The sequence below is a fragment of the Pelobates fuscus genome, chromosome 1, assembly GCF_036172605.1.
Source record: "Pelobates fuscus isolate aPelFus1 chromosome 1, aPelFus1.pri, whole genome shotgun sequence".
NCBI lineage: Eukaryota > Metazoa > Chordata > Amphibia > Anura > Pelobatidae > Pelobates > Pelobates fuscus.
The window spans coordinates 443,735,060-443,751,780 of record NC_086317.1 but is presented as its reverse complement, the minus strand read 5'-3'; the positions used below and the strand labels follow the sequence as shown (position 1 = coordinate 443,751,780).

Genomic DNA, 16,721 nt, shown 5'->3' with positions numbered 1-16,721 from the left:
TAGCTCTGATTGACCAATTAAATCACATACAGTACAAATAAGTACCTTAAACTGAAAATGGCAGTTTTGGAAATGTTTAAAGAAATAGACACAAATATCAAAATCTATTAAAAACAGAGTTAACACCATACATATCACTAATTATGATAACTACTGCTGTCAACAACTTTCAACCTGTGATGCAATAAAAGAAATCCTGCATTATCAATATATTGTTTGTTGTTATCCTCATAATCCAGTGTATATATCGTAATATTGTGTGAATAACAACGATGACTGAAATTAAGTCTAGTTTTAAGTTGAAAACTATTTCAAACATCAGCATTCTTACGGGCAGAAAAATAAATTTTTGGATTACAATCAAGGTAGAAGCAAACACAGAATTCCGCCCGAGTTCAGAAAATTGTACCATTTGAAAACCAGCACAAAATTGTGATCAAGCCCACCGTTTGGAAACATTTGACAGTTTGAAAATCTCCCTGAGTATAGACTAGAGGGATTCCCTGCTCTGGTGCGGTCGTCTATGTTCGGGGACGTTTCCCCGAACATAGACGAACGCACCAGAGCAGGTAATCCCTTAACTCCTCACTTACCGACCAATTCGTTCTATGACCGGGTCGTAGGAATGGAACCCGGTAGGTTTGTGAAGAGTGTCTGTACTGTATTTGATATCAGGTATATATTATGTTTTACTGTAGGAGATATAATATATATATATATATATATATATATATATATACACATGCTTGCAGGATTGGTTTTGACTGTCTGTTATTTGACTTACCATGACTGGTTTGGGAAGATTGTCATTCTCACAAATGACTGGTAATGAAAGGCCAAACAGTTTGCCTGGAGCTGGGGAGGTCGGAGACAGAGGTAAATTATCCAATTGAGTATTTGAACCACGCCAAAAAGTCCAATTTATGATGGATCGCTTCCTTTTAAATGGTTTCTGGTTTGGATCTGGGGGGGGATACAGACATAATATATATTCACATAATGTAAATCAGATAACACAATGGCTTATTACTCGTGTTGAATAGCCTGTTGAAGTAATCCCAATGGTACTATTAACCAGTACATATTGTTTGATAATAGTCCTTACCCAGGACATACTTGAAAACGAGAGAAATCTCAATGAATCTTTCCTGGTAAAATATTTTATTATGAATCTTTCCTGGTAAAATATTTTATTATTTTAGTGATATCTGCACCACAACACTGCACAACCAATTGTGCTGTGTATGGGTTTACTGTATAGCATAACAATGGTTCATTTATTTATGAAGTCTGAGCCTTTTGCTGCTTTTAAGTGTTACACATCTAAATCTGCAGTAAGATATACATTTTTGCAGTTCAATGGTCAACGTAGCAAACCAGCATTTTAGGCAATGACCAACGTAGCAACATAGCATTTTAGGCAATGACCTAGCCTCTCAAATGTCTTTGTAAAGTGGAGGTCCATTTATTGCCAGTTAACATTCCGAGAAGAGGAGGTTCCAACCCTTGTCTCCCTTGTGTATGTGAAGGTAAGAGAATCCACAAGGTTGTGCACAGGGCTGACCTGTCCATAAACCGCTGTGGAGCCATGGCTCAAGGTGGCACTCTGACAGGGGCGGCATTTTGCTGCCCCTGTCAACATCTAACACAGGAGTTCCCAACCTGTGGCGGCAGTGCAGCTGCACCGCACGGGTTGGGAACCTGCCTGAAGGCCCTTAGGGCCACCCGATGGATATATGCAATGAGGGGCCCGGTCATGCGCTGCAGCGCTTTAACAGCGTGACCGGGCCCCTTCTATCCGGATGGAGATCTGGGAGGAAGTGACAGCCTCACACTTGCTCCCAGCCCACACACTGACACAGAGGCACGCTGAAGGAGGGAGCCGAAAGGATGGGGCCGGACCAGGAGAGTAGGCCCCCAACTCCCACCAGCCACAGCCAGCAGAAGGTAAGAAACTGCTGGGTGATTTACTTTTTTAATGTGTGTATCTGTGTGTTTGTATGTATGTATCTGTGTTTGTATGTGTGTATCTGTGTGTATGTGTGTAGTGTATGTTTGTATGTGTGTATGTGTGTAGTGTGTATGTTTGTATGTGTGTATCCATATGTATGCGTGTAGTGTGTGTGTTTGTATAGGTGTATCTGTGTGTTTGTATGTGTGTAATGTGTGCATAGTGTGTGTGTAGTGTGTGTATCTTGTATGTGTAGTGTGTATTTCTGTTTGTATGTGTGTAATGTGTGTAGTGTGTATCTGTGTGTTTGTGTATCTGTGTGTAGTGTGTGTATCTGCTTGTGTGTAATGTGTGCATCTATGTGTGTAAACACAAAAAGAATTCAGCGCTAGTAATCACAAAATTAGTCAAGGTAGGCAGCAACCCAAATGAAGGAAAACCAGTGGAAGTAAAAGTAACCAGGAAAGGTTAAAATGCCAGGAATAGGTAACAAAAAGTTTAAAGTGCATAGAGAGTGCAATAAAAAGAGGCTTGGTACAATAAAGTAGCCAAAAAACTTTTATTGATCTAAAATACACAATAAAATACAGAATTAATAACCATATATATTATGGCTATTAATTCTGTAGTTTATTGTGTGTTTTAGATATATATTATGGTTATTAATTCTGTATTTTATTGTGTATTTTAGAGCAATAAAAGTTTTTTGGCTACTTTATTGTACCAATCCTCTTTTTATTGCACTCTCTATGCACTTTAAACTTTGTTTTTACCTATTCCTTGCATTTTAACCTTTCCTGGTTACTTTTACTTCCACTGGCAATTTTAAAGTTCCAGTACTCCAAGAAATCCTAGGTGGGGATCATACCACCAGCGCCTATCCATAGAGCAGTACATCTGCTCTATCTTTGTGAGTATTATTTTATTTCCTCTACTACTCTCTTAACCTATCACAATTGAGAGCACTATTGCTGCTTTTTATTTTTCTATATTGGAGCCTTGGATCACCAGACGGTGCTGACGGACGTATCGCCGCTACAAATCCTATAAGCGGGGATTATACCGCTGTACGCTATCCACACCAGAGCTGGCCATAGCTCCCTCAAATGTGAGTTTTTTACTTCTTCTTATCTGCACACTGAACCGCATCAAAATTGAGAGCACTATTGTCGCTTTCTGTCTTTCTTTTCCGAGTTCTGGACTACCAGACGGTGTTGACGGAGACCCCCTCCCTACATATCCCATAAGCGGGGATTATACCGCTGTACGCAATCCATACCAGAGCTGGCCATAGCTCTCTTGAATGTGAGTTCTCTACATTTTGTTACCTATCACACCCTGAACTTTCATACTATACCATTAGTCGCCTCTACCTCTCTTGTATTTACATATACGGAACGGTCTACACTAGACGCATCCACAGAGGAACTCTATCAAGTATCCTAGACCATCTATTGGCACCCTAGCAATACTTTACTGGACTATCTACCCTTATTTGGCGCAGCCCTTCCATATCTTTTTGCATCTATGTGTGTGTAGTGTGTGTATCTGAATGTGTATGTATGTCAGTGTGTATGCCTGTACATTTGCAGGCGTAACAGTGTGTGTGTACGTATGTATGTATGTCAATATCTTATGTGTCAGTGTTTGATACATATGTTGACACACATGCAGATGCACATACACATTGATACACATGCAGATATGCAAACACACATGCAGTTGCACTCTTACACTGCCACACATGCAGCTACATAGACAAACAGATACAATCACTGACACATAAAGATACAGACACACAGATACAAACACTGACACACACGCATATACACAAACACAGTGTATAGGTAAGTGGCTGCAGTGCACACACAGACACATGCTACATCCCCAGCACATGCACAGAAACATGCTACATCAACAGCACACACAAAGACACATAGTACATCACCAACACATACAGACATATACTACATCACCAGCACAGGCACATACTACATCCCCAGAACTCACACAGACACACACTTCATCCCCAGTACACACACAGACACACACTCCAACCACAGCAAACACACATACCCATATCAGCCCCAGCACATAGTTAGACACACACTTCATTCCCAGTACACACAGACACGTTTTATCCCCAGGACACACACATAGAGACACTACCATTGCAGAAAGATATATGGGGGTTTTTTGGCTGGCCCTTGTTGTGCAACTGTGCAACTCAGCTGGGTTTTCCAGACTACCATTAAGAAGAAGTGCAGAGAACAGAAATCCAATACAATCAATATAACATGTAAAATAAAAGGAGAAAAATAGTAATAATTAATATAATTAAATAAATTTAAAAATAAATAAAATCATATTTTTGGTTTTCTTTGTGTATTTTGAAGGGAAAAAACTGTGAGATATAACACAAAAAGACAAACAATCAGGCACAGAATCCACTGAACTCTGTACCGTTGTTTGAAGTGGTTGTAGGGTAATTAGGGCATAACCCAATGAGCATTGTCATTCCAATACTGTGAAATATCTGCAGAAACCATGTCAAACTCCCTTACTCCTGTTTATGTAAAATGTAACTCAACATCAATCGGGTTTTCAATGTATATTTCGAACTAGATTTTTGGCATGTGCTCGTCTGTAATGCATCCTGGATAAAAGCCAAATAAAAAGTGAATTTAAAAAATACATTTACAACTCCTATCATTATAACTCACATCCCGCCAAAGGATGATAGGAGTTGCACTTCTCGGTGATTACAACACCAGAGGCAGCCTATTCCTTAAAATGCTCCAGTGGAAAAAAAAAAAACATAAAAAATAATATTATGAAAAAATTGAAGTGTATGGCCAAGAATTTACAGTCACGTTGAATGATGGAATTTTACTAAGATCCTTTAACCCCTCAGAAAGCCAAGGATATTAAGGATTCAGTAGTTTGACAAACAGACTTAACATGCAAAATGTCTCAAGTTGCACATAATCATTTAGAATGACGGCACACGTCCCCTATGTAATCAATGAAGAATTTGCTTTTTTTTTTTTTGGGGTGTGGTAATTTTAGGACAGCAGAGATATGAATTATAACTATTCCAGGCTGTTTCTTTTATTTTTAATTATTCTATATATTTCACTCCTTGGATTTGCACTTCCCTCTTGGGACTGGGCGGGAAACCTGCTCTTAAGTCGTGGAATTATGAAAATATTTCTCCATGCTGGCCTTCAGTAACCTGTATGACTTGGCTACAACCAAGTGCAAATTTTGGAAAGAAAAAAACAAAACACGTTTGCAAGGTGCAAGATATAAAGGAAGGGTTTCGGCTGTTTATTTTATATGAATAAGATCATGCACATAGGTTTGTGTCAAACAATCTCAGCCATTGACGCCTTGAGAATTTCTTTTTTTTTGCCTTCATTTACAACACAGGTATTTGGGAAGAGTTCAAGACAAAGACACACACACATAGTGCTCTCTGTAAACAGATTGGACTATGTTTGTTGTTTGAAGTTTGTTTTTTGTCATTCATGATACTACCAATAACATCCAGCTGAAAACCATCGGAGTTGTACCTCTTCACGCTGTTTTCTCAGAGCCACATTAGGCTCTGTATCATGTGAGTGCAAATACTATATATGTATACTACTATCCAAGGTTGTGCAACATACTACACTCTATACTGCTCTTGTGTTTTTTTCTCTATATTATATCTCTTATCAAAAATACCTCTATTATATATATATATATATATATATATATGAAAGAGGAGAAAATAATGAAAACTGAATATGGGGAACACTCACATACAATGAGTGTAGACCAGATCCGTCTTCATGGATTATATACCTCAAAATAGTGGAAGTCACATATAAAGGAAGGGGGGAAGGGAAAAAGAAAAGAAAAAACCGGGTAAACCTTTATTAAGAAGACAGATGCAATTAAAAGTTAAAAAAGGCCGTAAAAAATGGCCACAAGTAGGTGCCAATGCACACTGGAACCTAAACGGTGGGCAAATAAATTGTCCTAGAGTAGATACTCATAAGGGGCCAGAAGCTCCAAGGTATAGGTATCTAGACAAAGAGGAGGTCAAGAGAGCAAAAAATATATTATATCCTTGTGGGTACTCAGTGCCCCTGTCTCCAGGGTATATTAACTCAATATAGCACTATTATACATGAAAGTGCAAAAACTTGTGGTAAGGGGTATAGAGGGCTATTATTACTGCAAAAGGAGGGTGTGTAGAGGGTGGGATACACAGGAGCGAGGGAGGTACTCCAACAAAAGGAGATACAATCTTGCTGCTACACAATGCTGCCCGTGTCCATACCTATCCCATAAACCCCACAAAACGTCTCAAGCTTGCCCTAGGATAGCTGTCTAGCTCACATCAGTGAGTGTCAGGACTAACTGCTACTTCAAGGCAGCCTCAAGATATCCCTATATCCCCAAACCAAAACGATATGAACAAATGTACCACAATCTCTCCCACCCCTTAGTAGATGAGCCACATAGTGGAAGCTTCAAACATACAGAGCATTTGCCCATCCGGATAGGAAATGAAAAAAAGTTAAATAAGGTTATAGACTCAGTCTAAGGAGTAAGCATCGGCTTAAATCATTCCAGGTATCAGGTAGAGAGTCTAAGTGTGAGCATTGGCTCAATGTTTAAACGCTCAACGCGCGTTTCGGCGTATCTACACGCCTTTGTCAAGAGCTCAGCTGATGATTTAAGCCGATGCTTACTCCTTAGACTGAGTCTATAACCTTATTTAACTTTTTTCATTTCCTATCCGGATGGGCAAATGCTCTGTATGTTTGAAGCTTCCACTATGTGGCTCATCTACTAAGGGGTGGGAGAGATTGTGGTACATTTGTTCATATCGTTTTGGTTTGGGGATATAGGGATATCTTGAGGCTGCCTTGAAGTAGCAGTTAGTCCTGACACTCACTGATGTGAGCTAGACAGCTATCCTAGGGCAAGCTTGAGACGTTTTGTGGGGTTTATGGGATAGGTATGGACACGGGCAGCATTGTGTAGCAGCAAGATTGTATCTCCTTTTGTTGGAGTACCTCCCTCGCTCCTGTGTATCCCACCCTCTACACACCCTCCTTTTGCAGTAATAATAGCCCTCTATACCCCTTACCACAAGTTTTTGCACTTTCATGTATAATAGTGCTATATTGAGTTAATATACCCTGGAGACAGGGGCACTGAGTACCCACAAGGATATAATATATTTTTTGCTCTCTTGACCTCCTCTTTGTCTAGATACCTATACCTTGGAGCTTCTGGCCCCTTATGAGTATCTACTCTAGGACAATTTATTTGCCCACCGTTTAGGTTCCAGTGTGCATTGGCACCTACTTGTGGCCATTTTTTACGGCCTTTTTTAACTTTTAATTGCATCTGTCTTCTTAATAAAGGTTTACCCGGTTTTTTCTTTTCTTTTTCCCTTCCCCCCTTCCTTTATATGTGACTTCCACTATTTTGAGGTATATAATCCATGAAGACGGATCTGGTCTACACTCATTGTATGTGAGTGTTCCCCATATTCAGTTTTCATTATTTTCTCCTCTTTCTGACTTCTCTGGGGTTAAGCCCCTTGTATATACCTCTAGTAACCTATTTGGAGTGTGTGGGAGCTGGTGAGTCCAACTACACCCACTCCTCTTTTTCAATATATATATATATATATATATTGCCATATATTTTAAGGCGTGAGTTGTTCTGCCCAAGTCCAAAATCCTAGAGCTGGTCAGAAGCTCTATATAATGTAAGTGGCTTTCCACATTCATTTTTATCCAATTACTTAAATATACTCTACCATTGGACTTTCTTGACTTTTGTTTTACATATTTACCCAACGAAGCAAACCACCAACCAATTGTGAATAGCTACTACTACAGCCAAGAAGAGAGTACCTTGGCAGGTTGTTGCTGCTACTAATTAACAGGACTGTTACAATAATTGACCTTTTTCGGTTTGTATTATTTCTCTGCACTGGTTGCCTTAAAGAATACATTTCTCGTTTTGGTTATAAAGTTACACACAGCCAGGAATTCAGCTTTTTGAATTTGCTCTTAGTTGCTTGTGCTTGAAAACGCTCCTTTTTATTGGAAAATTAATTTCAAACGAGTTATTAAAAATCTACTTGACATAATTTGGTAATGGACGTCTATGCCATGCTGATCGAACTGTGGAGCTTTCTTTCTCGTACACTGTTAAAGAATCTTCGTTGGTAGCTATATTTAATATGTGACTTAAGACAACTCTTGGTTCCAGATGTTGAACAATACCCACTAGAGATCTCACACTGTTAGTATTCTGACACAAGCTATAAAACACAACATATATCCCACTAGGAGAAGAAGGCTACATAATGTGTTCAAGTCACCCAATAAATATCTTAAACTCATTAAAATTAACTAATAATGTAGTTATGCAGTGCACATATATACAAAGAAACAAGATGACAATAACTTGGACAAGTTTATATCAAGAGGGAACTCCTAAACAGAATATATATATATATATATATATATATATATATATAAAACACAAAGATGCAGCAGAAATTATGGAGTGTGGGGTCAGAGGTACATGAATTGACAAGGTTAGTCAATTGGGCTACATAACAATGAACTTCAGATCAGCAGCTTAGTTTATAATTAGCTTGGCTGCTAAAGCTTATTCAATAGTACACTGCAGCCAAATAGTGTATCGTGGCAATTCAACCACTAGAGGCAGAATTGTTCTTATTTGTCATATATTTCTTATAATTTATTAGGCTCATACTGTCAGGATCCCGCGGGCGGCTGCGAGGGGAGGCTGCAGTCCGCTCGCGGCACTCACCCTCCAGCCATCCGCGGTTCCCTTCTCCTCGTGCGCTCGGCGAGCGGCATCCTCCCAGCCTCGGATGCCGCCCGCGTCTTCCTCTTCGTCCCCCAGCGGCAGCATGCATGACGCTGCACGCTGGGAGACCGCCCATTTTTGTAAACGCCGGGGTCAGCCACCTGACCCGGCGTTAAAGGCACAGTGCCTCAATCACAGTAGGAGGTATAGATATTTCCCACGTGTGATTGTTAACTCTGATTGGAAATTATCCAATCAGAGTTAAGCAATGGGTTTAAATACTTACCTTTCCTGTCTCTCTCTGCGCTGTTGTGGTCTTTGTGTTGTGGTCTTACTCGGCTTGTCCCCTGACTATTCTTTGTGTGCTTAGCCCGGCCACTCTAAGGTCCGGTACTGCACCTTTTCTGTGTGTGTGTGTTAGCGTGTTTTGGTTCCCAGAATCGTGACATTACAACAGGGCCACCATGGAACCTGCTGACATTCCACAGCTGTTAGTGAATCAGGAGGCTAGAATGGATGGTTTAGACCACCGTATGGATCAGTTTGCCCAGGCTTTACAAACCATACTGGCTCGTACTGCCCACTTGCAACCTACCGTGCAAGAAGCTGTTGCTGCTGTGCCGAACCCATTCCTGATCCAGTACCCGTCCCGGCTCACGTAGTTCACATGACGCCACCACAGCGCTATAGCGGTGATCCAGCGTTATGTCGTGGTTTCCTCAACCAAATTGATATTCATTTGGTGATGAATCCTCGTTCCTACCCCACTGATAGAACCAAAATTGCTTTTTTGATTAACCACCTGTCCGGGAGAGCTTTAGCATGGGCTAATCCCACATGGGAAAATGCTTCCCCAATGTCCTTTACAGACTTCTGCTGGCAAAGCTCTGCTCAGGGTCCGACAGGGTAATAGGTCAGTAGCGGATTATACTATTGAATTCCGCACTCTAGCAGCTGAAGTGGTTTGGAACAACGACGCCATCGTAACAGCCTTTCAGGAGGGTTTGGCCGCTTACATATTAGATGAGATAGCATCCAGAGAATTGCCTGTGCTTCTGGATGATGTAATAGATTATGTCAGTCTTATCGACAACCGTATTAGAGAGAGGCGTAGTCAAAGACGGATGAATACACCGGTGCTACCTGCTTTACCCAGTACCGCATTACTAGCCTTACCTCCTCCTAGACAACCATCTCCCGAACCCATGCAATTGTGTGCTATAGGGTTAACTGAAGCTGAAAGGACATATCGCAGAAGGGAGGGGTTATGCCTTTATTGTGGGAAGAGGGGGCATCTCCGAAGAACCTGCCCTAATCTGCAGGGAAACTTCAGCACCTAAGGCCTGGAGAGGGGTAGGCCTCGGGTGTTATGACCTTTACCCCTCATGTGTCCATCTCTAGACCGTTTATTACGGTTACTCTTTTGGTCAATCAAACCACTATAACAACCAAAGCCTTGATCGATTCAGGTGCTGCAGACAACCTTATGGATGAGAAATTTGCTAAAATCGCAGCCTTGACTCTGATCCAAAAGGCCACACCGTTGGCCGTTGGGGCCATAGATGGTAGACCACTTAAAAAAACCCTGGTGACCCAGGAAACCCAAGAAATTGTTATGACCGTGGGTGCCTTGCACAGGGAAAGGTTAACCTTTCAAATAATCGACTCTCCTACAGCCTCTATCATTTTGGACTTCCCCTGGTTGGTTAAACACAACCCCGTGCTTGATTGGGGTTCTTTGGAGATTCTCTCCTGGGGAAAATCTTGTCAAGGGGATTGTATGACCCGTGTTTGTCCTGTTGGCTTGCTTAACGTGCCCACAGCCAAACCACTTTCTGTTTCTGTCCCTCCTGTGTATGCAGACCTAACAAAGGTTTTTGAAAAAAGGGAGGCAGATAAACTGCCCCCACACCATGAATATGATTGTGCCATAAACCTCTTACCGGGTACTATGCCAACTAGGGGTAAGGTATATCCTCTTTCCAAAAAAGAGAACCAAGTCATGGAGCAGTACATACAGGATACCTTAAGTAAAGGTTTTATCAGAAGGTCCTCCTCTCCTGCTGGGGCTGGTTTCTTTTTCGTTGCCAAAAAGGAGGGTGACCTTAGGCCATGTATAGACTACAGGGGTCTGAACAATATAACGGTTAAAAACGCCTACCCTATCCCCGCGAGTCTCGGGCGCGCTCTTAAAGAGACAGTGGGAGCCTAAATTGCAAAAAGGCTCCCATTGGCTCCTGTCATGCCAATCAACCCATACACTTACCTTTTGGGGGTGTGGAAGTGACAGGAGCCAATCACATTAGTTTTAAGGCTACTTATACTTACCCTTTTCCCTTAGTTCGTTGCCCTATCGTGGTTTCTGCTACAGTTCCCTTTAGTGCTTGTTGTGTTCAGTTGTGTTTCTCCGTATTTGACCTTGGCTTTGTATTCTGACTTCGTTTTCGCTTTCCCCTTGTCTGTACTGTTTGCCGGCTTGCTGATTCCTGTGTACCAGACCCCGGCTAGTTCTCGTTTACGCTGTCTCTTTGTGCCCTTGACCTCGGATCGTTCCTGACTCTGTACTTCTCCTATTACGTCGAGTCCGGCCACTCTAAGGTCCGGTAGACGTATCTCTCCTCTGTGCTGTCTTCTGTTTGGCTGTATCCTGCGTGTAGGGGTATATACTCGTTACATTCAGGACCTCATAAATGACGTCCTTAGGGATCTATTGCATGTCTGTGCCGTGGTGTACCTTGACGACATACTTGTACATTCTCCTGATTTGAAGACACACCATAATCATGTTAGGGTGGTGCTTAGAAAATTATTACAGAACGGACTTTATTGTAAGTTAGAAAAATGTTTGTTCGATCAGACCAATCAGAGTTAAGCAATGGGTTTAAATACTTACCTTTCCTGTCTCTCACTGCCCTGATGTGGTCTTTGCTTTCTAGTATTGCTGTTCTACTTGTGTTTCTCTCTGGTTACGTACTCTTTGGCTTGTTTATCCGACCTTGTGACTTTCTCCTACCCTTTGACCTCGGCTTGTCTCTCGTTATTCTGTCTTCTGGTTCCCCTTACTCGGCTTGTCTCCTGACTATTCTTTGTGTGCTTAGCCCGGCCACTCTAAGGTCCGGTACTGCACCTTTTCTGTGTGTGTGTTAGCGTGTTTTGGTTCCCAGAATCGTGACACATACTTCATTTACAGCAACGTGCTAACCAGGAATCTAATAGATGTCTTTCTTTGTAGAAAATATCTGTGATTTAAATCAGATTGGATACAAACAAAGCATTCAAGGAGCTTGAGCTACTGGTATGTCCTGAGTTATATGTTGCTGCGAAATGTTTTGGCACTAATTATTATTACAATTTTTTTTTTTTTTTTACTAACAATGATTATTTTATAACCTCTAGCTTAATTATATTATTTGCCAGCAATGCTGCTTTTACATCTGATACCTTTTTACATATATGATACAGGCCCACCAGTTCAACCAGCGGGCAAGTAGTTATTTTTTGTTTATATATATTTGCTATGTATTTGTTCACAAGAATTTCCCTATTTATCACTCTATAATATGTGCAACCACAAATATTATATATTGTTTTTAAAGCCTTTCTACGCGTGGATGGTGACCTGGTAAGATGCTTTATTGTGCACAGTTGTTAGCCTCTATAGTGTTTTATATTTTAAAGTCAGTGGTCCTTCTTGTCACAGAGCTAATACTTCTTTCGTTCTGAGTTGGATCCGTGCCTGTGGCTTTTGGAAATATGTACAATTCTTCTGTATAGAACTATAGGGCACAGTGCCCAAGTAAAACATAACTTAAAGGGAGAATGTATGCATAATAACCATTTCATCTCTGGGAATTGGTTATGGTGCCTGGAGTCCCCTCCCACTGTGCCTCCATTCAATGGTCAAACCATTTTTGAGCAGTTAAACAATTTTCCAAAAAGCCATACCAATTCATGGCAGCAGTGGGTGGCTGTGATGGCTGAATGTAGTCAGCTGACAATCTCAGCCAATCACAAATGCCCATTGCTCCTCAGGATACCCTAGTATCATAGGCGTGATGGACTGCTGGAGACTCTTGTTTAGCATTAAAACATTAAGAATGGTTTAATGCTGAATGGAAGGATGGCACCAGGTGACTCAACACACCATAACCACTTCAGTTAGATAACCCTGTTATAGTGCCTACAGTGTCACTTTAAGCAGGAGGGAGTGCTCATATAATAATTAAAAGCGTACAATTGCATTTTCTTCTTCAATAAGGGGTTGATAAGTTCCCAGAAAAGTTTCTTACTTGCCCGTATAATTTCCAAGAAAACTACAGGGATTAAGGTGTCAGTACTTGCTCTCATATACATAAAATATACAATAAATGTATCTGATGTCACTTTCACAAATCTTATAACATTTTATGCCAGACAGATACATTTATAAAAGCAGCTGGTATTACATCATATTAATGCCATTCTCCAAGTTGAGCAGGAGTCTCATTAGAAGCATTTCAGAGGAAGGGTGGGCAAAGCCATAATATATACAGTCCCTATCCCTTGTAAGCACCATTAAAATAATTTCCAGGATGCGGTATTTGTCCCACCTGTGCTATGCCGTGTTACTATGGAGATAAGAGCCAGTAAAATAACTTTACTCAAACACCCATGTACAATGTGGCAACAAAAATGAATTTATATTCAGCGAATGTTACCACGGCCAGTTTGACTGTAATTGTAAGACTGACAATACGATACAGGGACTTATATAATATATACCAATATATCAAGTTAATCCCTCCAATACCTAAATCCTCACGATCCATGGGCGCTCTTATTACAATAAAAACATTAACTATGTCTTCATTATTTTCCCTCCAAACTCCCTGTTGTGGTAATTGGAAGCTGCTTTTCAAGGCAGTTTCCTGAAAATGTAACTTTTCTCAATATGTGTAAACATGCTGCAAATTCTAGGAAAATACCTCAGGCAGCTGGAATGTGTGTCTCTACCCTTTCATTATGTCAGCTTTCAGTAATAACATACTTTTTAGATTGAACATTTTCAAGCTGAATGGACCCTCTGTATAATGGAGGACTTACCAGCTAGTTGATGGCCCAGTGCCAGGCGACTGGGCTTCAATATGAACTGACACTGCATCTCTCTGGGCAGCTGCTCCATAAGAAAGGGCAACTCAAGATTTAGTGGACAGACAGTGTCCTTAGAGGCCTGTATGTGTGGCAAAGCGTCACGTATGTGGCTCATTTTGATGGCGTATGGGTACTCGTGCCCTGTTTAGAGACAAAATGCATGAAAATAAGTCACTGTTATACATGAACTATTGTTGACATAACCTCTTGCTGAAGGCCAATAAATATTTCTTAAATGGGTTAAAATTATGTAAAAATTATAAATAACTTAATTACAACATGAGGATAACCAGAGATTTAAGTAATATCAATTATTTCCTTTTGAATGCATCATTTTTTGTTTTGTTTTATCAGAGAGGTGTCACATGGGAAACCTACCAATAAGCAAGATGGCTGCCTCCAGGAGCCTTATTTTAATAATTCAAATAATTTCAAAAGGTGTATCAGTTTTAAAGTTGGAACAGTGATGCGAAAACAGATTTATAATTATAACATATAATCTAATCTATTGATGGATATGCAAAAGCAATACCGGTATTTGAATAATTTACAAAGCCACATATAAAAGAAAAGAAAACAGCTACATTCTACTAGCTGTGAATAAAAACCACCTACTTTATATATTTAACACTGACTGTAATTTCCAAGTTTTTTTTGTTTCCACATTTTAAAGACACATTTTAAAGCACCAAAACCAATACAGCTTACTTAGGTGGTCTTTGTGCCTAGATTCTGTCCCTGTACTGTGACAAATGTAAGTATTGCCATTTGTGAGAAACAACAATGTTTATAATAATGTTCATATTTGTCAGTGTGCGTCTAGTGCCTGTCTAGTGTCTGTAATTAATCCCCATCCATACAGACGCCACCACAGCACAAAAGTTAATGCTGTTGCTGCTTGCCTGTTGTGCTCTTTGTTACTTGAGAATGTGTTTTGGTTATGAATGTGGTGATTTTGTTTTTGACTCAGATCTGTTTATTGCTTATCCTGATTTCTGTACTTCTTGACCTCTGGTTTGCTCCTCGACCTTTTTTGTAATCCTTGACTCTTGCCTGATCTTGACTATGTTCTCTGTAATAACTCTCTAAGCCTAGCGTGTTGGGGTGTACTCGTCTTGACACTGTCAGACAGTCTACAGAGGCCATTCCAAGAGAAGAATGTAAAAAAACATAGTCTTCATGGTTTGCATCATGATCAACACCCGTTAACTGGTGTTACATGGTTTATTGCCAAACACAGTTAATTCTTCTCATACTTGTTCTCACCTGTGAGACAGACAGCCAGACGTGATCGCTCCTGGAATTGCCAACAGGGGACTTGAACCGGGGAACTTATCAATCCTAGTCCTGCTTTCTGCCTCTGAGCCACAGCAGCTTTACACAGAGACTACTGATTCCGGTCTTGTTCATCCTGGCATGGCTACTACACCGGGGGCTGCACCTTGACTTGTCTGTGTCTCACCTGACTCTGATCGATCATCAGCAGGGTATTTAAACCCAGCCTCGCCCTGTACTCAGTGTCAAGTCTTTGATCTAGTGTTCCTGTGTCGTACCAGTGTTCCAGTTTATCTGCTTCGTATATTTGACTTCGGCTACTCCTCGTTGTTCCTGACCTCTGGCATCCCTTGACTTCGGCTACTCCTTGTTGTTCCTGACCTCTGGCATCCTTTGACCTCGGCTATCCCTCGACTATCCTGCTGGTTCTGTCCTTGCCTGTCCTATGTATTTGGTCCTGCATCCTGCACAGCCCCCGTGCACAGACCCACAGGCCAGGTGAATTCTTACCTGACCACCTCGGCCTGTGGCTATCTGCAAGGGTGAGCAACATATCTGCGCTACAGACTCCCAACTCAGGTAAGACCCTGACAAAAGACTTGACCAATATGGAGTCCGCAGAAATGTGCTCACCCTCACTCCAGCAAGTGTCCAGCCTGGCCCAGACTGTTTCGGAGTTGCAGCAAGAAATTTTTTCTCTTAAAGGCGCAGTACATCCAGCTCCGGAACCCTTTGTCATCATGCCCGACAGATTTGATGGTAACTAGACGTCCTTTCAGTCATTCAGGATGGATTGCGAGGTATTGTTTTCTTTAAAGCCTCGAACTTATGCCACGGATTTCATCAGGGTCAGAGCGGCTATCAACCTGTTGTCTGGACGCATCAAAGTTTGGTCTTACCAAATGTTGCAGAGGAAGAGTCCTGTCCTTGTCAGCTGGGAATCCTTTATTATTGCTATGGACTCACAGTGCAGGACCACTAAGCCCAAGCCAGCTCCACCTACTAAAAAATCGCGGAGTCTACGTAACCAAGGAACCGAGTACTATCACCACACCCCAGTGATGCCCTCTTATGATCCAGTTCCCAGGAAAACTCCAGAGGTATCCTGTGTTCCACTTGACCCTGAGGAACCTATGCAAATTGGACTTGTCCACTGCAAAGTCACACCTAGGGAGAGGGACCGAAGGAGAAGCCATGGTCTGTGTTTCTACTGTGGAGAAAGAGGGCACTTCATCACGCTTTGTCCTGTTCGCCCTCCTAGACCTCCAGCTCTCCGACTGGGTAATAATATCCTTCGTCCAGTGTACACCGCATATCAGCCTAAATAGCTACAAGGGAGCCGTTATTCCTGCCCAGGCTTGGCTTCCATGGAAAATACTACACCTCCTGCTCCAGAGTCGTCTGCATCTACTACCAAAGTTACTTCCTGTAGTACCACCATTACTTCCTGCCCACTTGAAAAGGATTTACCTATGGATTGTGTCATTGCTTCTAATGGCACTACGGTCTG

General features: G+C 41.3%; 1 protein-coding gene across 2 annotated transcripts in view; it reads right to left on the bottom strand.

The window, feature by feature from the left end:
* ARHGAP20 (Rho GTPase activating protein 20) overlaps window positions 1–16,721 on the bottom strand; it is a 124,848-nt gene that overhangs the window by 20,892 nt on the left and 87,235 nt on the right. For both annotated transcript variants that reach the window (XM_063430021.1, XM_063430031.1), the window contains exons 9-10: window positions 13,889–14,077; window positions 785–963 (exon numbers count right to left, since the gene is read on the bottom strand). In XM_063430021.1, the coding sequence (XP_063286091.1) occupies window positions 785–963; window positions 13,889–14,077 (368 nt within the window). The remainder of the gene's footprint in view (window positions 1–784; window positions 964–13,888; window positions 14,078–16,721) is intronic.